At 43.4% G+C, this 27,185-nt stretch overlaps 1 protein-coding gene across 2 annotated transcripts in view; it reads left to right on the forward strand.

The window, feature by feature from the left end:
* LOC311146855 (TBC1 domain family member 22B-like) overlaps positions 1 to 27,185 on the forward strand; it is a 187,766-nt gene that overhangs the window by 12,381 nt on the left and 148,200 nt on the right. For both annotated transcript variants that reach the window (XM_084183462.1, XM_084183461.1), the window contains exons 5-6: positions 632 to 811; positions 25,286 to 25,356. In XM_084183462.1, coding sequence (XP_084039588.1) covers positions 632 to 811; positions 25,286 to 25,356 — 251 coding nt within the window. The remainder of the gene's footprint in view (positions 1 to 631; positions 812 to 25,285; positions 25,357 to 27,185) is intronic.

Here is a 27,185-nt window from a genome sequence, read left to right on the forward strand (position 1 = left end):
ACCTTGGTGTTCATTTTCCTTTAGTCACATCACTATAATCTTGTTGTGTCTGTCTGGTAGCTCCTCTCTAGCCCCTTCTCTCCTCTCCCGTCTGTCTAACCTGGCACTCCCCTCCCTCCACGCTCTCTCTTCTCTTCCTCCCTGCCTACTGATGTGTTGTTGTCTGCTGCTGTGGTCTGTCTGTGGACCCAGCTGCCTGGTCCTACATTAGATAATGGCCCACTGCAAGGCTATCATTAGGCATCAGCACCCAGGCTGCTCTCTGCTAATGGACAGACAGACAGACAGAGAGTGGCCTGACCGCAGCCCTGCAGCACTCTACACCCTCTCTGGGTGTCCTCCACTGTCCTCTACCTTCTGCTGCTGCGAACAACCTCTACTCTGCCCTGTAATTGTCTGTAATGGGGGTTTGCTGTTGCTGGAGTGGAGAAAGGTGGTTGGGTTACACAGTGTTTGTGTGTCGTTTGTGTGATGTGTGTATTCAATGGGTGTGCTCGGAGGAAAGGTGCTTGCAACAGGTGTGCGTGTTTGTCTGTGTGTTTTTGCGTGTGACCAAGTGTGTGCATCTGTGTGTGTGTGTGTCTGCGTGTTAATTGTTCTCAGTACCTCTCCCCTCTCTCTGTTTACCCAGATGCGGCCGGAGAGAGAGTGTCGCTCCACAGACAGCAGTCCCTGCCCCACCGGCCCACCATCCCCATGGTGGCTCGTATGGCTGACCAGAACACCTCCGGGACCCCAGTCATGACAGAGAGAGAGGCCTCCCGCCTGGACAAGTTCAAACAGGTTCTGGCTGGACCCAACACTGACCTTGGTATGTTGCTGGATATTAATTACAGATCTAAGATCAGACGCCTGTAGGAATGGTGGTCGTAGGGATCATTGAACCCACAACCTTTTGAAGCTCTGATATGTGATTTGTGTAGGAATGTTACCACTCAACCACATAGGTGCACCCCAATCCTGAACTAAACCATTTAGTGGGAAAGATATCTGACCCTGTATCATTGCTGTGGGTTACAACACTTCCCTGTCTCACCTTGCTAAAATAAAGACATCCTCTTTAAAAAAAATTGAAAACACAGTTCACAGCTCTGTGGTAATGAACTCCATCTGAGAAAACAGGCAGTGAAACATCTGCGGTGTTGTTCTAACGACGCCATATGAATAGCTGATGGGGAACTAAACTCTGCCATCTGGCCAGTGGCCACCGTGCATAATCCAAGAGACTCAAATGATGCTTTTAGTTTTTACTTGCTCGCTCTATAGCTTTACTTCTACTGGACTCCTTTGAGATTAGATGGTGCTTTAACTTGTGATCCAAGGCCATAATGATGTAACAGCAGTAGCTTTGGTATAGTTCTTCTATGGGCATTTGTATGGCCGATTGTAAAGTTTTATGGGTTATGCTTTCAACTTCTACCGGCTATTCTATGGAGGATTTAAAGTTCAATGGGCGATTTGAAGGATTCTATTCACGCTTTGACTCCCACTTGTTCTCCTGTAAGTTTCAAGGTCTTGTTCTTTGTCAGTCCCCAAATCCTGCAGCATCTGTCTGTCTTATCAGCTCCGTCCTGGAAAGGCGTGGGGGCAGATTGGTAATGAGTTGCATTGGAGCTGCTCAGGTGTGTGTGCGCGCGCATGTGTGTAAGTGTTGTTAGACTCGCTCTTAGCCCTTTTGTACCCTTGATGATTTTCCCTGCAGTCGGCTTTTGTAATGCTCTGAATATCCTTTGATTGTGCTGTGTGATTGTGTGTGTGTGTGGTCTGTTCCGCCTCAATGATTCCAGCTTCCGTCGTTGTGCCTGAGCCAGAGGTGAAGGTGTCTTAGTGAGGTTATACCTGTGAGGGAGTCAATGCTATTGTTTGAGTCATTGTGATAGCGCTGATTCAGCCCAGTGGCTGTATCATTTTGTGAGGCTTAGTGTCACTGACTGTCTGTCTGGTCTATACAACCTGAGGTGAGCTATAAGTCATGAGGTGGTTCAGGGTCGTGCCGAGACATATGAGGGAGTAGGAGTGGGGTAAGTGAGGTGCTGAATGTCAAAGAAGACGACGTCCGATTTGAAAGGCAAAGACCATAACAGGTTCACCTTTTTAGCCACCCATTCCATTTTCAATAGACACATGTAACCGGGACAACTCATGACCAAAGAAGGGACTCAGTTGATACACAACCTGTGGCGAGGTTTTTTTTTTTTCTTCAAGTTTTAAGCGGTTGTTCAAAACCCAACAATGCAATAATCAATAACAATATATTACTAGAAAAAAACACACAAGAAATAAGAAGAGGAAATATGAAATACACAAAGTAAGCACACTATGTAAAGGAAATATTTAAAAAGTAAGTTCCAATACCATATTTACATGTGCAGGGATACTGGAGTGATGGAGGTAGATATTTGTAGGGGTAAGGTGACTAGGCAACAGGATATAAGATAAACAGAGTAGCAGCAGCTTGTTTGTGAGTGGGTGTGCGGGTGTGTAGAGTCAGTATAAATGTATGTGCATATTATGTGTGAATGAGCAGTGAGTGTTTGTGTGTGAGTTAGTGTGTAGGGCCCTGTGAGTGTGCATAGAGACAGTGGAAGATTTAAATAAAAGGTCAATATAGATACAAGGTTAACTCAGATAGTCCGTGTAGCTATTTATCAGTCGTATTGCTTAGGGAGAGAAGCTGTTCAGGAGCCTGTTGGTGTCAGACTTGGGTGGTTGGAGTCTTTGACGATTTCCCGGGCGTACTATTCATACTGCCTGGTATAGAGGTCCTGGATGGCAAGGAGCTCGGTCCCAGTAATGTACTGGGCTGTCCACACAACCCTCTGTAGAGCCATGTGATCGAGGGCGGTGCTATTGCCATACCAAGCAGTGGTGCAGCCAGTCAAGATGCTCTCAATGGTACAGCTGTAAAACCTTTTGAGGATTTGAGGGCCCATGCCAGACTTTTTCAACCTCATGAGGGGGAAGAGGCACTGTCGTGCCTTCTTCACGACTGTGAGTGTGTGTTTGGACCATTTGAAATCTTTAGTGATTTGGGCACAGAGGAACTTGAAGCTGTCTACCTGCTCCACTGCCGCCCCGTCGATGTGGATGGGGGCGTGCTCACCCCCCGGTTTCCTGTAGTCCATGATCAGCTCCTTGGTCTTGCTGACGTTGTGGGAGAGGTTGTTGCTCTGGCATCACACTGCCAGGTCACTGACCTCCTCCCTGTAGGCTGACTCATCATCGCCGGTGTTCAGACCTACCACCGTCGTGTTTTCAGCAAACTTGATAATGGTGTTAGTAATGTTTGGCCACACAGTCGTGGGTGAACAGGGAGTACAGGAGGGGTCTATGCACACACCCCTGTGTTATGGGTGAGCGTGGCAGAGGTGATGTTGCCTACCCTCACCACCTGGGGTTGGTCCGTCAGGAAGTCCAGGATCCAGTTGCAGAGTGAGGTGTTCAGACCCAGAGTCCTAAGCTTGGAGGGGACAATGGTGTTGAACGCTGAGCTGTAGTCAATGAACAGCATTCTCACAGAGGTATTCCTCTTATCTAGGTAGGTGAGGGCAGTGTGGAGTGCAATTGAGATTGCATCGTCTATGGATCTGTTGGGGCGGTATGCTAATTGGAGTGGGTCTAGGGTGGCTGAGATGATGGAGTTAATATGTGCCATAACCAGCCTCTCAAAGCATGAATACAGAAGTGAGTGCTACAGGGCGGTAGTCATTGTGGCATGAAGCCTTAGAGTTCTTAGGAACAGGAATGATGGTGGTCATTTTAAAATGTGGGGATTACAGACTGGGACAAGGAGAGGTTGAAAATTACTGTGAATGTGCCTGCCAGCTGTTCTGCAGATGCTCTGAGAACGCGCCCTGGAATACCGCCGGGGCCCGCGGCCTTGCGGGTGTTGACCTGATTAAAGACCCTTCTCCCGTCAGCCTCAGAGAGCGAGATCACCCAATCCTCTGGGTCGGTGATGGCCCTCACACCAGGCTCGATGTTGTTTTTGTCAAAGCATGCATGAAATGCATTGAGTTCGTCTGGTAGAGAGGCATCGTTGGGCAGATTACGTTTGGGTCGTCCTTTGTTATCCATAATGGACTGTAGCCCCTGCCACATGCGGCGGGTGTCGGAGCCTGTGTAATATGACTCCATCTTTTTCCTATATTGTCCTTTTTCTCATTTGATCATTCTGCGGAGGTCGTAGCGGGCTTTCTTGTACTTATTCCTGTCTTCGGCCATAACATCAGGGTTGTCTACGATAGCTCTGTGTGTGGTAGCCCTGCTCTTTAGTTTAGCGGCAACCTCTGTGTTAATCCAGTGCTTTTGATTGGGGAAGCAGCGAACCCTCACCGTGGGTACAACGTCACCGATGCATTTTCTAATGAAGCCGATGACAGAGGTGGTTAGCTCATCAATGTTATCGGAGTCTTGAAACATATTCCAATCAGCGCTAGCAAAGCAGTCCTGTAGCATAACCTCTGATTCTGGTGACCATTTCTCAAAGGAGGTACTTCATGTTTCAGCTTCTGCTTGTAAACAGGAAGCAAGAGTACAGAGTCGTGATCTGATTTGAAAAATGGCTTACGAGGGAGGGCCTTCTATGCTTGCTTGTTGGTAGAATAGCAGTGGTCTAGGACTTTATCGCCCAAAGTGGCGTTTGAGACGTGTTGATGGAAGTTGGGCATCACGTGTCTTAGTGACGCCAAATTAAAATCGCCGGCAACCACAAAGGCAGCCTCTGGGTGTAGGTGTTCCTGCTTGTTTATTGCCTTGTACAATTAGTTAAGGGCCAACTTGTTCTTTTTATTGTCCTGAGGTGGAATGTATACAGCAGTCACAATAACAGCTGAAAACTCCCTTGGGAGGTAGAAGGGTTGGCATATTTGACCATCAGGTATTCCAAGACTGGTGAATGGTGGGTCGACACTTCCACCGGGCTGGAATCAGCACACCAGTTGGACTTGATGAAGAGGCAAACCCCTCCCCCCCTCGATTTCCCCGACTCCTCTGTCCTGTCCGCCCGGTAAATGGAGAATCCATCGAGTTGGATAGCCGTGGGGGGTATCTTGTCCGAGAGACATGTTTCTGAAAAGCAAAGAATATTGCAGTTCCCCTTTACAAAAATGTACCATGGTAGTACAATGAAAAAAATTAATGGCAAGCCTAAGATCACTATTCGCAATGACAAGTGTTGGCTGGAGTGGTGTAAAGCTTGCTGCCATTGGACTCTGGAGCAGTGGAAACGCATTCTCTGGAGTGATGAATCATGCTTTACCATCTAGCAGTCCAACAGACAAATCTGGGTTTGGTGGATGCTAGGTGAACGCTACCTACCCGAATGTATAGTGTCAACTGTCAAGTTTGGTAAAGGAGGAATAATGGTCTGGGGCTGTTTTTCATGGTTCGGTCTAGGCCCTTAGTTCCAGTGATGGGAAATCTTACAGCATACAATGAAATTCTAGATGATTCTGTGCTTCCAACTTTGTGGCAACAGTTTGTGGAAGGCCCTTTCCTGTTTCAGCATGACAATTCCCCATTGCACGAAGCGAGTTCCGTACAGAAATGGTTTGTTGAGATCGGTGTGGAAGAACTTGACTGGTCTGCACAGAGCCCTGACCTCAACCCCATCGAACACCTTTGGGAGGAATTGGAATGCTGACTCCGAGCCAGGCCTAATCGCCCAACATCAGTGCCCGACCTCACTAAAGCTCTTATGGCTGAATTGAAGTTTCCCTTTGTTTACACTCTGTGTGATTGTTCGTTGGTCCTGTCGCCATGACTACGACAGGCTAGCTTGACTGGAGCTAACGTTAGCTTCTATGCTAACAGACTTTTATAAATTAATTAAACTATCAAAACATCATCAAAAAATAACAATTAGCTATATCATTACACTCCGCTTAACTTGGTGTTTCATATCCAATGCTTTATAACTCGCTCACCGTGATGGTAATGTTTAAAAAATATTTTGTTTATCTGGTGGTTCGCTTCAGTTTTCAGTTGGCTCTCTCACTGACTAGGCAGTCTAGCGCAAGAAGCAACCACTACAGCGAGCGGCTCCCTCTGTGGACCGAAACAAGCACAACACCCCTTGACTTTAAATACTGTAAATGATTACAAAATGCCAAAGATTAGGCTACCATATATCTTACATTCTCCCACATTTCAGGTTGGCAACACGGGGAACCCAAACATGAGCAGAAAAACTGTACTATTAATACAGAAAGTATTTCCCCATTTTCACAGCAACTGTTTGTCTTTTTCTTTGATGTTACAGACCAACTAGGCCCAACAATAGTAGCCTGCCTCTGAGTTTATCAGAAACTTGCCCATACTTTTATATAAATTAATCAATATAATGCCAACCAACCTCTTTTGACCTTGGGTGGTTAATTTATTAAAAGCATTATACTACGATAACACACAATTAATAAAGGAGGTACCATATGATCATTTTTGGTACCATTTATCATAATTGTGCATTACCATGGTTGAATGTTTAATGCAGTTTAAAACCATGCCATTTCCATTATCCACATCAATACCATGGTATAAATAAGGCAATACCAGGGTATTATTTAGGATCATGGCCGTACCATCATACTTCAAAGCTAAAACCGTGGTACATTTCCATGATTCAGACTATACCATGGTATAAGTGAAAGTATCATAGTAGTACCATAGTATGAATGAAAGTTTCATAGTGGTAGCATGGTACATTTTTGTAAGGGCCGAGAGTCCTGTTGGTAGTAAATCTGCGATCGGAGGTCATCCATCTTATTATCAAGTGACTGTACATTAGCCAGTAGAATGGAGGGAAGGGGTAGCCGGTTTTCCCTTTGCGTTAATCTCACCAGGATCCCCCCTCTCTTGCCTCTGTAACGCTGGCGTTTCCCCTTCGGGTAGCCCGAAAATTGGGTTGGAATTACAGAGAGAGCCCAGGGCAGATGAGTCGAAGTAGAACTGGAATTGGGGTAAGTAACTGCTGATCTGATGTTCAAGAGTTCTTGTCGGTTATAAGAAATAATAGAGGATACATTTCTTGAAAATAGAGTAAAAATAAACAACAAAATAGCAAAGTTGGGTCGAAGCTTTCAAAACTGCAGCAATCCAGTGCGGCACCATCTTGTGAGGTTATAAGAGGATTTAAAGCCATCCATATACCAGTACATGTCTACATCTGTCATCTGTGTATTATTCTAGAGTCCTGGGGAGGAGGATGACAGAGAGAGAGAGAGAGAGGGGTGGAGGCCGGGTCGGGCAGCAGGGTACAATCAGTGATTCTAAGCCTGTCAACAGTGATTACAGCAGTCAGGACCTGCTTTTTAAATGGAGTTGTCGCTGCTTTATTACATATCCAAACTGACTAGCCAGACACATGGTGCCAGCAATGAACTATTAACTTAATTCAGAGGCCATTATTAAGAGACGGGGAGGGATAGAGGGCAAAACAGACAGCGAGGGAGAGGGAGATCGGGTGAGGGAGACGGATGGATTGACAGAGAGAAAGAGAGAGCCTAGAGGGAGTGAGTGACAGAGATGGATGGTTGTGTTGTCCTGTGGTTGAGGTTGGTTTTTGCCTTGGTCTCCTCTCTGTGACATCACAGCATCTGTAGCACTACATAGCCATTGATCAGTCCTTTCACCACCAACAACGCTCGCTCAAACCTCCATTGCTCTCGCTCTGTCGCTCTTTCTCACTCACACCTCACCTACTCATCCCTCTCTCAATCACACAGCTATCTATCGGGGGAGACGCTGCCCTCTAGTGTAGAACGACAGCTCTGACTCTTGTCCTTGATGTTGGGGGAAGTGTGTGTGTGTGTGTCGGGGAAGGTGTGTGCGTGCGCTTCATTCTTTCTTTCTTCAGCCTGATGGATTGCAGCCTCATTTGTGGGTCTAGCCCTCCATGTTGGGATTTGTCTCCAGAGGTGTGTGTGTGTGAACAACTGGCTGACTACTCCACTCTCTGCTCTCACCTGTTTAACAATTAGAAGATGAGGCATGGGCTGGAGCAAGGCTCAAACCCTTAGGCCTAAAAAATGAATCACTCTTTTTCTTGTCATTCCCAGTTCTTAATTTTCTTTACAAAATATTTGTGACATTCAGGTACTTTAGTTTTTCCAGATGCAATATTTACAGTTTTTGTATCTAATTCAAACAATCATCAGCCATCTGTGTTTGTGGGTGGGTGTGTTTTTTGATTTTGAGCATTAGTGCAGTCTGTCTATGTCAGGGTTTCTGGGTTTCTCCAGACAGAGCAGTGAACCTGGCAGAGGTAGGCATCTGACAGAGCGGAACAGAGCAGGCTTCACAGCGCTAGGCCACATAGATCATGGCAAGAGCAGGCAAAACCCATTTATCATCACTGAGAGCGAGAATATGACTGGCTCTCATTCAAATCCTCTCTCATCTTTAGTTTTACCTCAGTCTCCCCTCTCTCTCCCTTTGGCTGTCTCTATCTCTCTCTCATTTAGTCGACTGGTCGATTGTTTGGTCGGGAGGCTGTTGGTCGACAGATTTTTTAAACGGAGAAGTGGCAAATATATTTATCTAAAAGAATATGTGTCACATGAGACACCTGTCTGATTCACGCCTGTCTGAGAGGACTAATCCATTGTGGAGGCCGTGGGAATGGCTCACCAGTATCACCAGTAGTAAATTCACATAATTTCGAATCTACAATGCTTGTTTGGTTACGTAATTTCTGTTAATGCATTCAATATATTATTATTACAGTCTTACCTTTGGCATTGTAGGAGTGGACACATTGCTTGCAGAGCGCAGAACCTAGGCTACACTTGTGAGAAAATAGTTTGGGTTTATTTCATTCCATTTATGAGTTGTAAATGTATTCATTTTCTTTTGTTTGGAGTGCTGCTGTCAATCTTCAGTAAGGACACACACCTGATTACACATATAGAAGTAGGACTAGTCTACCTTGCCTGCGCGCAAATGTAGGCCTATAAGTGTGCCCATTTGGGGATCTGATAATATTTCTGATAGTCTTAACTCACAAGCACTGTGGAGCTTCTCATATTAATGTTTTCTTTGCCTCAAACAGCAACTAAACTAAGTCTGTTTTTACATCCATTGAGAATGGCAATAATTCCTCAACGTAGCCTATTTGAAAAATCTTTCCAGCTCTCTTCCTTTCTATTACTACTTAGCATGAAAGGGGGAAAAAAATGTCCTGATCCGGTGGAAACGTCATAAAATAGGTCTACCTGATTACTTCCTATCCCTTGCGCAAAATAGCCTACCGCTGTCTGTCTCTCCAGAGCTCACTGGCGCAGGAAACACTGAGGACCCAGAATATATTATACAACCTTACAAGTTTGCTAGCACAAGCTTCGGGCTGGACCAAGTTAATACAGTAGTTGATATATCTTAACTCTCGACCAATCGATTGGTTGAAAGAACAGACGACTCTCGGTTGAACAATATTTTTTTGTCAGGGACAGCCCTAATTCATTTAAACAATTATTTTTGGCGAAACAAACAATTCACTTCGCCATTGTAATAGTTGGAATTCTGTTCAATCAAGGGAATCAAAATTATCATTTGTAAATCGCGTTACAGTAATTTTTGGAAAAGAGATTAGATGTAACATTTATTTTGGATTATGTGGCATTGCAACGTAATAGGTGCTAGTCAGCCTGCAAAGTAAACACCTAAGATAAATATGACTGAACTAGAAAATATATATTTCCTGAAAAAAATGTGTGTGACTTGCTTCAGCTGTATAAAAAGATTTGTAGCCTAACAGTCGTTTGATCTTTGATATACAGTGCCTTCGGAAAGTATTCAGACCCCTTGACTTTTTCCACATTTAGTTACGTTACAGCCTTATTCTAAAATGGATTAAATAAAACAATTTCCTCAGCAATCTACACACACTACCCCATAATTAAAAACAGAAATACCTTATGTAAATAAGTATTCAGACCCTTTGCTATCAGACTCGAAATTAAGCTCAGATGCCTCCTGTTTCCATTGATCGTCCTTGAGATGTTTCTACAACTTTATTGTCACTCTGACAGAGCTCCAGAGTTCCTCTGTGGAGATGGGAGAACCATCCAGAAGGACAACCATCTCTGCAGCACTCCACCAATCAGCCCTTTATGGTAGACTGGCCAGACGGAAGCCACTCCTCAGTAAAAGGCACATGACAGCCTGCTTGGAGTTTGCTAAAAGGCACCTAAAGACTCTCAGACCATTATAAACAAGATTGTCTGGTCTCATGAAACCAAGATTGAACTTTTTGGCCTGAATGCCAAGTGTCACGTCTGGAGGAAACCTCGTACCATCACTACGGTGAAGCAAGGTGGTGGCAGCATCATGCTGTGGGGATGTTTTTCAGCGGCAGGGACTGGGAGACCAGTCAGGATCGAGGCAAAGATGAACGGAGCAAAGTACAGAGAGATCCTTGATGAAAACCTGCTCTAGAGCACTCAGGACCTCAGACTGGGGTGAAGGTTCACTTTCCAACAGGACAACGACCCTAAGCACATAGCCAAGACAACGCAGGAGTGGCTTTGGGACAAGTCTCTGAATGTCCTTGAGTGGCCCAGCCCGAGCCCGGACTTGAACCGATCGAACATCTCTGGAGAGACCTGAAAACAGCTGTGCAGCGACGCTCCCCATCCAACCTGACAGAGCTTGAGAGGATCTGCAGAGAAGAATGGGAGAAACTCCCCAAATACAGGTTTTAGGCAAGCTTGTAGTGTCATACACAAGAAGACTCTGCTGTAATCGCTACCAAAGGTGTTTCAACAAAGTACTGAGTAAATGGTCTGAATACTTATGTAAATGTGATATTTCTGTTTTTAGTTTTTTTTATAAATTAGCAAAGATGTATAAAAACCTGTTGCTTTGTCATTATGGGATATTGTGTGTATTTTAGAATAAGGCTGTAATGTAACAAAATGTGGAAAAAGTGAAGGGGTCTGAATACCTTCCGAAGGCACTGTATATACTGAACAAAAATATAAACGCACCAATTTAAAAGATTTTACTGAGTTACAGTTCATATAAGGAAATCAGTCAATTGAAATAAATTCATTAGGCCCTAATCTATGGATTTCACATGACTGTGCAGGGGCACAGCCATGGGTGGGCCTGGGAGGGCATAGGCTCACCCACTGGGGAGCCAGGCTCAGCCAATCAGGAAAAAAAAATCTCCACAAAAGGGCTTTATTACAGACAGAAATACTCCTCAGTTTCATCAGCTGTCCGGGTGGCTGTTCTCAGACGATCCCGCAGGTGAAAAAGCCGGATGTGGAGGTCCTGGGCTGGCGTGGTTACACGTGGTCTGCGGTTGTGAGGCGTTGGACGTACTGCCAGATTCTCTAAAACAACATTGGAGAGGCGGCTTATGGTAGTGAAATTAACATTAAATAATCTGGCAACAGCTCAGGTAGACATTCCTGTAGTCAGCATGCCAATTGCACGCTCCCTCAACTTGAGACGTGGCTTTGTGTTGTGTGACAAAACTGCACATTTTAGAGTGGCCTTTTATTGTCCCCAACACAAGGTGCCACTTCTATTCATAACTACATTGTTGATTGTAAATGAAAACTTTATACTACTACATTACTAACTAGCTAGCTAATTATTCTGTGTCTAAACCAGTCTGATTTCATGGATCTGTTGCACGTTATCTTGAATGGGCCAAGTCAGCTGAGACACTTCTCAGGTCAGGGAAGTTGGAGGTAGCATTTTCAAATTGGTCATGCTGGCTAATATAGAAAAACCTTGAAAATGTATTATTTTCCTTAAGTAATCATACAATATTTTTACATTACAATAAAGTAAAGGGTTTAAAGTATCCAAAACAACCTAAATCAGATTGTCGTTTCATTTTGGCTTTTTCCCAACAATGAGTCGGTGCCTCACATATTGAATGAGTGAATTGTTTTATAAAATGTTACGATGTTTTCATCAAGGGTGGTCAACCATCCTCCAGGAGAGCTATTGGGTGTGTAGGCTTTTGTTCCAGTCCCCCTCTAACAAACCCCATTTTAGAAATGAGCTGCTCAACCTGACCTTGATAAACTGACTCTGACGTTTGAGTAGGGCTAGATCAAAAGCCTGCACACCCAGTAGCTTTCCAGAAGTGTTGAACATGTGTTTTATACAGTTGGCTTACAGGTATTTTACTTTGTGTGGGGTTAAGTGCACAATGACAGTAGGCTACATGTGATCAGAGATCAGCCTCCCAGTATCGATACCACATGAATGCAAACTTTTTTGTAGTCCCTCGTGGCTCAGTTGGTAGAGCATGGCGCTTGCAACGCCAGGTTGTGGGTACGAAAAAAGTATGAACATGTATGCACTCACTACTGTAATTCACTCTGGATAAGAGCGTCTACTAAATAAAATAAAATAAGTAATGTATACCTACATAGAGACGCCGCCAATGGTTGGTCTTGGAAATTCGGTTAAAAGTAATGGAGTCATGGAAAAGTCATGAAATTCCATCTGTCAAAATGTGTATGAACCCTGTGTTTTACATAATAGGTTGAATGCAAAGTTAGAATTTAAAATAGATCAAATAAGTCCCCAGGCTAGGTTTCAGCTGAACCAGAGGGGTATACTACAAAGCAGAGTCCATGAGTTAGCCAGCTAACTTGCCTAAATATTTTGTTTTTGTTTTCGAAATGTAAGCTTGAAATGGGTGGGCTTGGTCTAATTCAGGGGTTCCCAACCTAGGGGGCACCAATGTTTTGTGGTTTTGTGTGTTACATTCCTTGATTTGCCCGAGGAAAACTTGACTCTGATGCACATGGGAATATATTTTGGTTTGTCTCTGACATTCAGAAGCTGAGCTACGACCTTCTGAAGTGGAGGAGTAAAAACAAATTGACTTTGCTTGGGAAGTAATGTTATACAATGTGTGACTCTGTCGCTATCAATTGATCTATTCACTTTCTGTAAAACAGAATATGTATAGTTAAATTGAGGGTTAATATAAATGATCATTAAACATATTTCGTGGCAAAAATTTTTTTTGGGGAAATCTGGTCTGCACTTTATTTTTCTTATCCATTATAATTATAATGCCTACCTAAAAAAAAAGGATATAGCCTACCTAAATTAAATCATGCGTCTTGTTAAACTACATAGAATTGCATTAAATTAGCTTCAAAACTAGGTCCCTCAAATTCAACAAAATCAAGCTGGTGGTATATTTAATAAAGGCTATCTCTAAAAAAAAAAAGAAAAAAAAAAGCTGGGAGTGCATGACATTTTTCAAACATGAAAAAGGGGGCCCTGGGGAAAAAAAGGTTGGTAACCCCTGGACTAATTGACTCAACAGCTTAAAACGCATATCTAAGGTTAGCTTTCTTATCAAAGTTAGCTGGCTAACTCATTGATCCTGTTTTGTAGTTTACCCAGCTGAACATCCCTGGCCTCAGGCAGGGGTCTAGTTAAGCAATGATTGATAACTTTAAATGATACTGTACATGGGCTGTGCCTGAAATGGCACCTGGTCAAAAGTTGTGGAATATAGGCCCATGACAAACAGGCTGCCTTTCCATACACAGACATGAATCATGATCTTAATCTAACCTCCTTTTTTTTGTGATAAAATATAACCACTTTGAAAGAGGAAAGTTAGGCTTGTTTCTGACTGAAACATTTGACCTGCACCATTTGAAACCGTGTATATTTTATCCCTGTCCTTCTGCTTTTTTAATGAGTGTTTTCAGAAACCATAGCATAGATACCACTGTGTAGTTGTGTGAGCTGGATTTCCCCAGTCACAGGGTCAGCTTTTACAGTTGGTTATTTTGAGAGACTTAAGAGCGGCGAGCATCAGCCAATTACCTCCCTCTCTGATGGCGGCAACATAGACGTTTCCATGGCGATGCTCTTTCCTCTGATTAGGCCTTGCTTTGACTTTCTCTCTCTCTCTCCTCCCTCCGTTCCCTCACGTCATCCCTGGCAATCTTCCCTGGACACTGAACCCCCCTACACACATATACACTCCCATTTTACTCTCTTCCCCTTCTCTCTTCTTTCTTTTGCGTTCCCTCTTTCTTCCTCTTGTTGTTAGTCTCTCTCTCTCTACCTCTTCTCTTTCTGCTGGGTCTCTCTCCATCTGCCTCTCTCTGCCTGTTACAGTTGGGGGAGCTGCTGGTCTATGGAACTCATCTCCTCTCTTGCTGCAGCCTCTAAATGCTGCTGCTACTTCTCGTCTCTCTGCCACTCTCTTCTTACGCCTCTCACTCTCTGCCTCTCTCTTCTTACGCCTCTCACTCTCTGCCTCTCTCTTCTTACGCCTCTCACTCTCTGCCTCTCTCTTCTTACGCCTCTCACTCTCTGCCTCTCTCTTCTTACGCCTCTCACTCTCTGCCTCTCTCTTCTTACGCCTCTCACTCTCTGCCTCTCTCTTCTTACGCCTCTCACTCTCTGCCTCTCTCTTCTTACGCCTCTCACTCTCTGCCTCTCTCTTCTTACGCCTCTCACTCTCTGCCTCTCTCTTCTTACGCCTCTCACTCTCTGCCTCTCTCTTCTTACGCCTCTCACTCTCTGCCTCTCTCTTCTTACGCCTCTCACTCTCTGCCTCTCTCTTCTTACGCCTCTCACTCTCTGCCTCTCTCTTCTTACGCCTCTCACTCTCTGCCTCTCTCTTCTTACGCCTCTCACTCTCTGTCTCTCTCTTCTTACGCCTCTCACTCTCTGCCTCTCTCTTCTTACGCCTCTCACTCTCTGCCTCTCTCTTCTTACGCCTCTCACTCTCTGCCTCTCTCTTCTTACGCCTCGCACTCTCTGCCTCTCTCTTCTTACGCCTCGCACTCTCTGCCTCTCTCATCTTACGCCTCGCACTCTCTCATGCCTCTCTCTCTCTCTCTCTCTGCCTGTCTTTGCCTCTCTCTCTCCCTGTTACTGCTGCCTGTCACACCACAGTTACAGCTGACAATCCTGTTACACAGCAATTTCCCAATATTATAGGCTTACCATCGCAGCCACGACATTCTGTAGTTAATAGTTGACGTCAGAACTCAAAATGTGCGTCTAATTCAATTGAAATCAATTTTGACATTTTGTAGAATCTGTACGGGGAATGGAATTTCTGAGGTATTTCTCCATTGTGTATGAAAATTGGTTTTCTAGGAAATAGGCTCAGGGTTTAGTCAAGAGTAGAATTTCCAGGTAAAGCACCAGATGGCTAGTTACGTTGTCTCTTAAGACGAGATCATCCAATGATGAATACCCCCCTGGAGAGTGGAAGGTAGAGTTGGAGCATAAGACACTCAACCCCCCAAAAACATCAACAGCATCTCCATTTTGGAGAGTTGAACCACTATGGTAGCTCAAGTTTCTGTTTGGTGTGGTACAGTATTTCACAGACCTCTGTGTTAATTTGAGACCAGAGTCTAAATGACAACTACTGTGATGATGATGTTGCTCATGGCGATGCCCTAGGCCTAATGCTGCTCTACTATGGCAGGTCTCACCAGGCAAGCCCTCAAGTGCCAGTTGTCTCCCTCTTCTGATTGCTAATTTCTTTGTGCGTAATTACTTAACACACAAAGTCAGGTGTTTGGTCACCAATACCAGTTGTTTTTGCCTGTCCAGGCCAGTAATATGTTAAGGCTACTCTGAAGTAGCTAACTGCTGTAGAGTACCAACTTGAGTTGCTTGTTGTGTGTTTGTGTGCTTTTGACTTTATCTGCCTCAAATTGGAGGAATCCAGACTTGAAAGGCCTCCGGCTACCAAAGATTGACTTTTTCCCCAGTGAACGTATGCCGTAATCAGTGGTACTCAGTGGCTGATGAGCCTCTTAGGAAAGTGTGTCTAAAGGCGTCAGCATGCTTAAATTCGGCTGGCGCCTAACCGAACGAGTGTGCTCACATACTCCCTTAAAAGACCTTCGCTTGAAAAACGAGAAAAAAGCGGCAATAGTACTGTTTGTCCATTTTGAGACGCCGTATATATACACTTCCTCAAAATAGTCGGAATGAGTCTAAGATTACTCTAGAAATGTCATTCATTTAGACATTTTTGCAGAGCAGATCTTAGTCGCGCAGTTTTACATCTAACTAAGATGTTTGGTGTAGTATCTCTCAATGAAAAAGTTTGCATGAAAACCAGTCATCTCTCATTGAATGGCAACAAAGACTTTATTGAAGAATCCCTACTGTTGACCAATCACAGACAAAGGGAAATAGACTTCGGCTACCGACTTCGGCTTGCCTCAAGATATGTTTTTGTGTGCCCGCACAGCCGCAAGGACCCTTACCGAAGTCCAAAACGAACCAAAACGTCACAAAATGTCATCATAATATATGCACAAACTCTTCCGAATTGTTTCGGCTTGGAAGCATGCGGAAGCCTTAACAGTGGTATTATGACTCACTAGATTACAGTGTGGTTCAGTGGTAGCCAGGCAGAACTTGGCTTCCCACAGTAGGACAAAGACTATGACTGTGAACTCTCCATGAACCAAATCACAACCAATATAGAGATCTGGGGGCTTCCTCATAATCCCTGCCTCACAACTGGCATTTTAGGCACTGAAACATTTTATTTTTACTCAACCTCATTAAAAAGCTGGCATCACACACACTTAAGAGACTTTAGGGAAAAGTTTTAATAAGTTGGTTTTGAAATGTGTCTTCTGAAATTAGAATATTGTACGTTGTTAAAAACTTAACGAGAGAAGTAGGATCATTTATAAGAAGTAGGGGAATTTATAATGCAATCAGTTTAAGAAGCCGACCACCTCTCTCTGCGGTGACTTTGAGATGCCGGGCTAGGGGGAGTTGACAGGGTCCTTACTGTACCGTTCACTCCCCAGTCACCTGCACTATATCTCACCATGGCTGCATCCCAAATGGCACCCTATTGCCTATATAGGTCTAGTGCACTATATATGCTTGGGTCAAAAGTAGTGCACTTTATAGGGAATAGGGTGCCAATTGGGACGTAGACTGCATTTCATTGTCCAGAAGCCAGGTGGTAATACGGAGGAGTATCTTTTTACAACACTCCCATTAGTTTATGAGCCTGTCCTCACCTGCTGCTTGTCTCTTCGTCCTTTACCTGAGTTAGCACTGTACTCTCTCTCACACAGACAGACACGGTGCTGAAGGTTTAGAGCACCAGCTAAAACTTTTACAGCTCCGAATAAATGCGTCAGGCCGGATGACATCCTTGTTAGCCACGATAGTGATGATGTGGAGGGAGGCCCTAGGTTGTCTGCTGGGGATGTTGTCTTGGGCCCCTGTGTTTCAAGAAATGGGGATCTGCGTGCCACTGAGATTGGAGCCTGTCCACGTTAGTTTTACAGGCCTACATCGGACATAGACAGTGCAGGGGGATGTTGCTGGGGATGTGGAGTTAGGCTTAGGCCTGATTTCTTTATCGGGTTGTTGTCGGCCATGATAGAAATAGGCCTACGGGATCTGCTGTCACTATCTGAGATTATAGCCTATCACTTTAGGGTTTTTCTAGGCCTACAGTTGAAGTCTGAGGTTTACATACACCTTAGCCAAATATATTTCAACTCAGTTTTTTTACAATTCCTGACATTTAATCCTAGTAAAAATCCCTTTCTTAGGTCAGTTAGGATCACCACTTTATTTTAAGAATGTGAAATGTCAGAATAATAGTAGAGAGAATTATTTATTTCAGCTTTTATTTCTTTCATCACCTTCCCAGTGGGTCAGAAGTTTACATACACTCAATTAGTATTTGGTAGCATTGCCTTTAAATTGTTTAACTTGGGTCCAACGTTTTGGATAGCCTTCCACAAGCTTCCCACAATAAGTTGGGTGAATTTTGGCTATTCCTCTTGACAGAGCTGGTGTAACTGAGTCACGTTTATAGGCCTCCTTGCTCGCACACGCTTTTTCAGCTCTGACCACAAATGTTCTATAGGATTGAGGTCAGGGCTTTGTGATGGCCACTCCAATACCTTGACTTTGTTGTCCTTAAGCCAATTTGCCACAACTTTGGAAGTATGCTTGGGGTCATTGTCCATTTGGAAGACCCATTTGCAACCAAGCTTTAACTTCCTGACTGATGTCTTGAGATGTTAGTTCAATATATCCATCTATTTTGTGTAGTGCACCAGTCCCTCCTGCAGCAAAGCACCCCCACAGCATGATGCTGCCACCCCCGTGCTTCACGGTTGGGATGGTGTTCTTCGGCTTGCAAGCACCACCTTTTTCCTCCAAACATAACGACGTCATTATGTCCAAACAGATCTATTTTTGTTTCATCAGACCAGAGGACATTTCTCCAAAAAGTACGATCTTTGTCCCCATGTGCAGTTGCAAACCGTAGTCTGGCTTTTCTATGGCAGTTTTGGAGCAGTGGCTTCTTCCTTGCTGAGCGGCCTTTCAGGTTATGTCAATATAGGACTAATTTTACTGTGGATATAGATACTTTTGTACCTGTTTCCTCCAGCATCTTCACAAGGTCCTTTGCTGTTGTTCTGGGATTGATTTGCACTGTTCGCACCAAAGTACGTTCATCTCTAGGAGACAGAACGCGTCTCCTTTATGAGCGGTATGACGGCTGCGTGGTCCCATGGTGTTTATACTTGCGTACTATTGTTTGTACAGATGAACGTGGTACATTCAGGCATTTGGAAATTGCTCCCAAGGATGAACCAGACTTGTGGAGGTCTACAATTATTTTCTGAGGTCTTGACTGATTTCTTTTGATTTTCCCATGATGTCAAGCAAAGAGGCACTGAGTTTGAAGGTAGGCCTTGAAATACATCCACAGGTACAGCTCCAATTGACTGAAATTATGTAAATTAGCCTATCAGAAGCTTCTAAAGCCATGACATAATTTTCTGGAATTTTCCAAGCTGTTTAAAGGCACAGTCAACTTAGTGTATGTAAACTTCTGACCCACTGGAATTGTGATACAGTGAATTATAAGTGAAATAATCTGTCTGTAAACAATTGTTGGAAAAATGACTTGTGTCATGCACAAAGTAGATGTCCTAACCGACTTGCCAAAACTATAGTTTGTTAACAAGAAATTTGTGGAGTGGTTGAAAAACAAGTTTTAATGACTCCAACCTAAGTGTATGTAAACTTCCGACTTCAACTGTATATCTGAGATAGACAAGGAAGTGTTTGTTTTATATTGGTGACATGCTTTTATTCAAAAGAGGGCTGTGTTTTGGTATTTGTTAAGTAGTGGGCTGGAGTGGATTCGTGGCAGCAAGGTAGTCAGTCAGGAGAAGTTGAGTGAGGTGTTTGTTTATTGATCAGTATTTTCGGTGTTTTTGGTTGTGTGTGTGTGTCTGTGAGCTGTGTGTGTGTGAGGACCTCTTGGCTGTCTGTCCGCCCCATTGCCCCCTCTCCATCTGAGTAGTGTCTGAATAGTGCATGACTCCGGCCTGCCAACTGTCTGCCTCCCTCTGCCATCACTACCTCACTCAGGCAGCACACAGACTGACAGCTCTCATTTTTCCTGATAAATGGCCTCTTTCTCTGCCTTTTTTTATTTTATATTTCACTCTTTCACACACACACACACACACACACACACACACACACACACACACACACACACACAGGATTTGGACTCAAATCCAAGCACTTGACTCTCCATCTGGAGAATGAAACGACACAATCTGTGTTGGGATTCTACCGTACATTATAAACATTGCAATATTTAAGATACTTAGCATCCATTACTTCAACTTCTCCCATAGGGATACAGCTGTTGCGATGCTTAAACAGGAGGTACACAATGTTACAAAGTACCTGAGTGGCCACAAGCGAAACTACTGTAGCAAAGGCCAATCCGGTGTGAGCTCATGAATAAACCATTAACTCAGTAGTCTAAGGACAAGGTGTCTGGGATAGGAAGTGACCTCAGGGAGAGAGATTCTCTGACACAACACAGTGTTTTCCCTAGGATTTTTCAGCAGCGGTGTAAATGTTAGTGTGGGGGGGAAGCTAATTTTCAGCAATTCTACACATTTTACATGGGGCAGAATATTGTTTTGCTGTTTTTAAAGCTCATTTCCTGCAATTCTACACATTTTTCCATGTCTTAGCTATGTGTGTTTATATGATTCCAGGGGTCGAAGCCTGACCGAGTCTCCCCCCCTTCTCTTTAGAAGAAATAGGCCTACAGTATATTCTATTTGTCATTAGTGGTCTGTGCTGGCATTTTCATTTAGTTGGCATTCGGCTTTAATTTTTTGACTTGGCCTGTGTCACCCTGTCTAGGATATGCCTTTCCTCTGTTTCTCTTAGATTAGCCTCATAGCTCACAGACACAATGCTGACTGACTGTGTGCTTCACACTGTGCTTTCCCTCATAATCTCATTTAGGGCTCTGAGACTTCTGATTTGATTTAGCTCTGGGTCCACGTCCCCAGGGACCTTGTACAACTAGCGTTTCATGCTTCACTATTTTATTATAATTCACAAGTGATATATTCTTGAAGACTACGTGTTTTCTGAGAAACATGACAGCTACGGCGACTAATGAAACAGCATTTGCAATTTAAGAGCTGGCTCTACGAAACGGAGCAAGGTCGTGTTGTTTCCTTTTCCATGTAGCAGGAGCTCCAGATGGAATTTCCTCATCAGTTAGCTGACTGAGTCAGCTAGGGAAACAATGTTAAAGGGACATGCAGACCACATCTTAAATAACATTCTATTACCTTTTATAGTGCACTCATTTTCAACCATTAGTGCACTACTTTCAACCAAAGGCACCCATGTAGCGCAGTACTTTTGACCTAATCCCTATGTGTGAATAGAATGTAATTTGAGATTTTTCCAGCTGCGGCCTTCTTCCCAGCTGCGGTCATCTTGCCATCTTTGTCAGTTTCGAGCAGTGTTTAGAATGCAGCGAGCACAGAGGGTGTGTTCCATCATGTTCTGTGATGTTCAATCTGTGATGTATGGCTGCAGCAGGCAGATGCTTTCACTCTGCTGGCCAGATGGTGCCAGGGAAATATCTGACTTCCAACCCTCCCAAACACAGAAGCCTTCAACCAGCGTGCACACGCACGCATGGCCATGAGAACGTCCTCTTTGGAGGTCATCAGCGCCTGGGGAGACAAAGTGTATAAGTCTGTGTCTGACTCTATCTCCCCACTGTGAGATTAATGTCAGTTGGGGAAAATATAACAGATAGTTTAATTAACGGCTAGTAAGATTCATTGACCAATTTCTGCGGCTGACGGCGCAAATGAGGGTTCGAAGGTGCAGAGTGCGGACTGAGGAGAGACACCCTTAAGTAGCTCTGTATTTAATGAATTGAGTGGATTCCTTTACCTATAGTTTCTTCCCACCCTGTAAAGCCTTGGTTCATTAAAGCTGCTCCCTCAGTGTAACTGTGAATGTGGTGTGGTTCTCCCTCCCCCCACTGTCGTCTATCCACCTCTTTCTCTGCCCTCCTCCCCATCTCTCCTGCTCTCTGCTCCTGACCTTCTCCTTTCTTTGCACTCTGTCCCGCTTTCTTCTGCACCATTTCACCATGCCTCTCCTCTCCTTCCCACCAGCTTGCCCTGTGGCTCTAGAAGGTTAGGTTTGGGTTAATTACCAAGCCCATGCCATTTTAATAATCTCATTCAAATCAAAATTTATTGGTCGCATACACATATTTAGCAGATGTTATTGCGGCTGTAGTGAAATGCTTGTGTTCCTAGCTCCAACAGTGCATTAATATCTAACAAGTCACAACAATACACACACATCTAAAAGTACAAGAATGGAATTAAGAAGTATATAATATTAGGGCGAGCAATGTCGGAGTCCGGAATATAAATACTGTGTGTGTGTGTGTGTGTGTGTGTGTGTGTATATTATCAGCAACCATCAATCCTGTGTTCCAATGGCACGTTGTGTTTGCTAATCTATGTTTATCATTTTAAAAGGCTAATTGATCATTAGAAAACCCTTTTGCAATTATGTTAGCACAGCTGAAAACTGTTGTGCTGATTTAAAAAGCAATAAAACTGGCCTTCTTGAGACTAGTTGAGTATCTGGAGCATCAGCAATTGTGGGTTTGATTACAGGCTCAAAATGGCCAGAAACAAATAACTTTCTTCTGAAACTCAGTCAGTCTATTCTTGTTCTGAGAAATTAAGGCTATTCCATTCGAGAAATTGCCAAGAAACTGAAGATCTCGTACAACGCTGTGTACTACTCCCTTCACAGAACAGCACAAACTGGCTCTAACCATAATAGAAAGAGGAGTGGGAGGCACAACTGAGCAAGAGGACAAATACATTTGAGTGTCTAGTTTGAGAAACAGACGCCTCACAGGTCCTCAACTGGCAGCTTCATTAAATAGTACTTGTAAAACACCAGTCTCAACGTCAACAGTGAAGAGACGTCTCCGGGATGCTGACCTTCTATGCAGAGTTGCAAAGAAAAAGCTATATCTCAGACTGCTCATCTTAATCTTTTCTTTTTATTGGCCAGTCTGAGATATGGCTTTTTCTCTGCAACTCTGCCTAGAAGGTCAGCATCCCGGAGTCGCCTCTTCACTGTTGACGAATTGACTGGTGCTGACCTTCTAGGCAAACTCACTGTTGCCCATGCCTACACCAATTCAATGCTTTTAAACTTGTGTGGAGTAGTGAACGACTGCACACTTCAGGAGGAAGGAGAGATTATTTGGACGCGATTGTAGTGGGCTGTGATTCACTATGGAATCTATGTACGTCAGCAGAAATGGCTATATCCTGTAGGCTAGCCTTTATCCTATGCCTACCGTGGCACTGTGTTGTTGATTTTATATGGTATATCAATTATAATGAACGCTTGATTTCTTGCTGTCTTCTGAAAAAGGGTTTTGAATCTCAATGGGAATGAAAACAATAAATAAAAGGATACATAGATGGAAAACAAACATGCTCAGAATGTAGCCTAGCGTAAGTGGCGATGGTATACAGCACATTAGTGATGGGCTATACAACGTATTAGTAGTTGTATAAGTGGACACTCGATTTAGCCAATGGACTAATCCTGCGCTCCCTGTTTAGAACAGGCCAACATTTCCCATTGCAATATCTGTCACTAACACAATACTCTATTACGTTTGTTTTAGAACTGCCGGGCAAAGTAATTTGGAACTAATCAATATGTCTGCTGTGTTTTACCAATTTCACACCAGCGCTCTGAACAAGAGTCAAGGTGGGGTTTAGGCCTAAATCGGAGATGCATCTGTTTTTACATGGAGGGAGGTAGAGTGGGAGGGATGGAGGGAGAGCGAGGGGGAGAGCGAGATGGGGAGAGGAAGCGGTGTTGCGCTGTTTTGCCTGCCGGTGTCATCTCATTTACACTCAAATCAGTTTCCCCCGCTCTCCTAACATGAGTGAGACAATGCACAATATGCAATTACACTGAAGAGATTCTTGTTGAATTTGTGTGGAATTTGGATTGGAATAGGCAAGCGGAATGTTAATGATGCAGTCCTAAACTTTAGTTAGGCTGAAGCGAAGCTAGATGCATTGCCATTTGTGAATTATGGATGAATGACACAGGTGAAGGCGTTGAGTGCGTCCCAAATGGCACCCTATTATTCAATTTATAGTGCACTACTTTTTACCATGGTCTATAGGGCTCTGGCTAAAAGTAGGGTACTTTACAGGGCAGGAGTGTGCATCCCACGGGTAAGCAACTATATTCAGCTGTGGGATGATTTTTTTTGGAGTGGATGGTCGAGCGGCTGGAACGTAATTATAATAATTTATACACTGCAAATTGACCACAACTAAGCCTAAAAAGAGATTGTATTTTAAAATAACAATTATAAGTATGTTCCAGCCCCCTGACCATCCACTCCGACAAAGATCGTCCCACAGCTGAATATAGTTGCCTACACGTGGGACGCACACCTTTTTATTGCTCTCTAGTCAGGACAAGTTGAAAAGCCCTCGGCTCATTGCAAACTATAGCAATACTGAGAATGAACTGCAATTCAATAGGATCTCCATATCTCTATGTATATACAAGCGCTCTCTGAGTTGAGAGATGGTTCAATGTCATATCTCTATCTAAAGGTTTCAATAGTTTAGTGCACAGACTAATGCAACCAAGGGTAATTCTGTACCTCATGTTCATTCACTGCTATACATGTATTTTCAAGGACTTTCATCAAGTGAAGAGAAATTGTTCATGATCTGATTTATTTAGGTTTCTGTTGTGCACAAACCATAGAACTATAAAGTTCTGTACAAAGCGAAACTATTCAGCTAGCAAGTCCCCAATCAGTGTCATCATTTTATTGAGATAGGAAGGGTATCTAGCTCATTTCTGAATGTCCTGTTCTGAATATGTGAAGGTTCCTCTGCTATGTACTCAGCCAGTTTCCTCAGTCAGTATTTTTGTTGCTACAGTAATCAATGGGTAGAGTACCCAGCATAGTTGTACATGTGGTCAACAGGAAATGGAAATAAAAACCTTTCCTCTTCAAATAGGGGTGTTTTTATGCCCATCTTAGTACGGTCCACTCTCGCAGAGTTTGAAGTAAGCAGTGGAAATAATGTGAAAGAATCCAACATTAAATCATGGTTGTGTCCCAAATGGGACCCTATTTCTTATATACAGTAGGACATTGCTTTTGACCAGAGCACTAATGGGCCCTGGTCAAAGTGCACAACATAGGGAATAGGTTGCCAATTGGGACACAGTCAATCTGAAGAATCCAGCATAAACCATATTTTCTGGTGGTTTTATAGACCCGGGGGGAGCTCCTCTTTTCTAATTTAAAAGTCCAATTTGCACCTCTCTCTGAGATTTATTCACATTAACGCTCGTGGGCCCCTGAACCTGGCCTCCTGTCCATGTGGTGGGAAACCTCTTTAAACCTATCAAATGCTAATGTTATGGATGTCAGAGCAGTGAGGAGAAGCTTTGGGTTTGGAATTCATTTCCTGCAACCCCAATGCCTGTATGTGTTGGATATCAGGGAATTTGGGAAAAATATACACCACATTCTTTCCTCTAGAGCAAACATATGTTTTGGGTTCAACTTCTGGCATCATGGGCTCTGTATGTGTTGCATAACAGGGAATTCTGAGTATTTGGGGGAAATAGGCTGTACAGTAAATATGCATGTCGCTGTCTTTCCAGGAAATATGTTTTCCCCCGAAGCAAACATGATAAATGCATTAGGCTGATGCTGTAGGCTTATCTGTATCCTAAGGCTTCGTAGTGCAATATGGAATTGTTGACATTTTGTGTTCATTTAATTATTCTATTTTCTTTTGCTTTCTTCAGGCAAAGAATTTCAGTGGTCTTGTATATTCTTTAAAAGTGTCATAATGTAATTCTCTGTCTGTTCCCTTTTCAGAGGAATTACGAAAGTTGAGCTGGTCTGGAATTCCGCGCCAGGTTCGTCCAATCACGTGGAAGCTCCTTTCGGTAAGTAAGGGTGTTTTCACATATAGTCCTCTTTTTTAAAGAACGATCTCAGTTGTCTTTAAGGGAGTTTTCACACTTGTTCCCTTTCAGACAATTTTTGTGAACTCGGTAAATTTTTTGTGCAGTGTGAACACTTCAAAAGAACTCAGACCCCTCAAAAGAGCCCCCGAAGCGAACCGAACTAAGACCATCTCGAGAGGTGTCCAATCACTTTGTAAAAACCCAGAGTGCATGTTGGGGAAAGATCTTGGTTCCTTTCTAAACATAACAATGTGAACGCAAAGAGGGCTGTGAACTGGCAAAAGAGTTGAGTTTTCATTCAAAAGGAAGGGAATACAAAGAGAACTGAGTTTTTACCCCGGAGTTCACTTTAAAGAGAACTGAGATCGGTTCATTTAAAGAGGACTATATGCGAAAATACCCCAAAAGAACCCATCTCAGTCTTCTTTAATTATCTTCGCCTCGTGGCTATGACCACATCACAGCCATGATAAAAATGTCAATTCCCATTGTTAGAGCCTGTCCTGCCCATGATATCCAAGACAACATACACATGGACACATTCATAAAAAGTGCCATTGTTTACGTCGTTACCTAGCAACGCACTACTACTACTTTTACAGATCCACTTTCTCAACTGCCCAGCCATGCTACTTATAAACTTGATCTCCACTGTAAAAAGCATCTAGACATTCTCAGACATTTGCAACATTGAAATCAATCTCCACTGGCCTATAATAATGAAGGTGTCGGGAGTCTGGACGAGCCAGACAGACACCTTTTTCTCAGCCAGTCGAAATCATGAATCGGCATAGTTTTTATGGATGTGTACAAAGAAATGTCAATAAAAAAAACAGGTGAAACAAAATGCAGCTACTTTGCTGTCTTTCCAGCATCAGTCTAAAGTGATTGTGTTAGCTGTGTAGTTGGCTAGCTAGCAAGGGGGGGGGAAGAGCCTCCATATCAACCATTTTTGTTTGCCATAGCAACCTGCAAAGTTCTGGAACTATCAACCAGCACTTGGGTAGTTTAGCTTTACATGACAATCAATTGCACTTGACAACTAGTGTTAGTGAATGTAGCATTACGTTTTGTTGAACAATTTATGGTTTGGGAAATAATCTTGCTTTTTAATGCTAGTAACCTGTTGTATAAAAGCAATTCTACACTCGAGTCCATGTGTTACGACATTTTTATCATGGCTGTTGTGGCCTCATGTATTATTGCTTAATTAAATAATGCTGTAATTGAAAATGTAACACCCAATGTAGGCTACTGCCCCTTTAAGAGCTAGCATTGATTTTGTGCCATATCAAATCAAATGTATTGGTCACATACACAAATCAAATCAAAATTGTATTTGTCACATACACGTGTTAGCAGATGTTATAGCGGGTGTAGCGAAATGCTTGTGCTTCTAGCTCCGACAGTGCAGTAATATCTAACAAGTAATATCTAACAATTTCACAACATATACACACAAAACTAGTAAGGAATGGGATTTAAGAATATATACATATATGGACAAGCAATGACAGAGCGGCATGGACTAAGATACAGTAGTATATTATAGAATAGAATGCAGTATATACATATAAGATGAGTAATGCAAGATATGTAAACATTATTAAAGTGACTAGTGTTCCATTTCTTAAAGTGGCCAGTGATTTCAATAGGTAGCAGCAGCCTCTAATGTGCTAGTGATGGCTATTTAACAGTCTGATGGCCTTGAGATAGAAGCTGTTTTTCATTCTATCAGTCCCAGCTTTGATGCACCTGTACTGACCTCGCCTTCTGGATGATAGCGGAGTGAACAGGCAGTGGCTCGG

Source organism: Coregonus lavaretus, assembly GCF_964263955.1.
Source record: "Coregonus lavaretus genome assembly, chromosome: 19".
NCBI lineage: Eukaryota > Metazoa > Chordata > Actinopteri > Salmoniformes > Salmonidae > Coregonus > Coregonus lavaretus.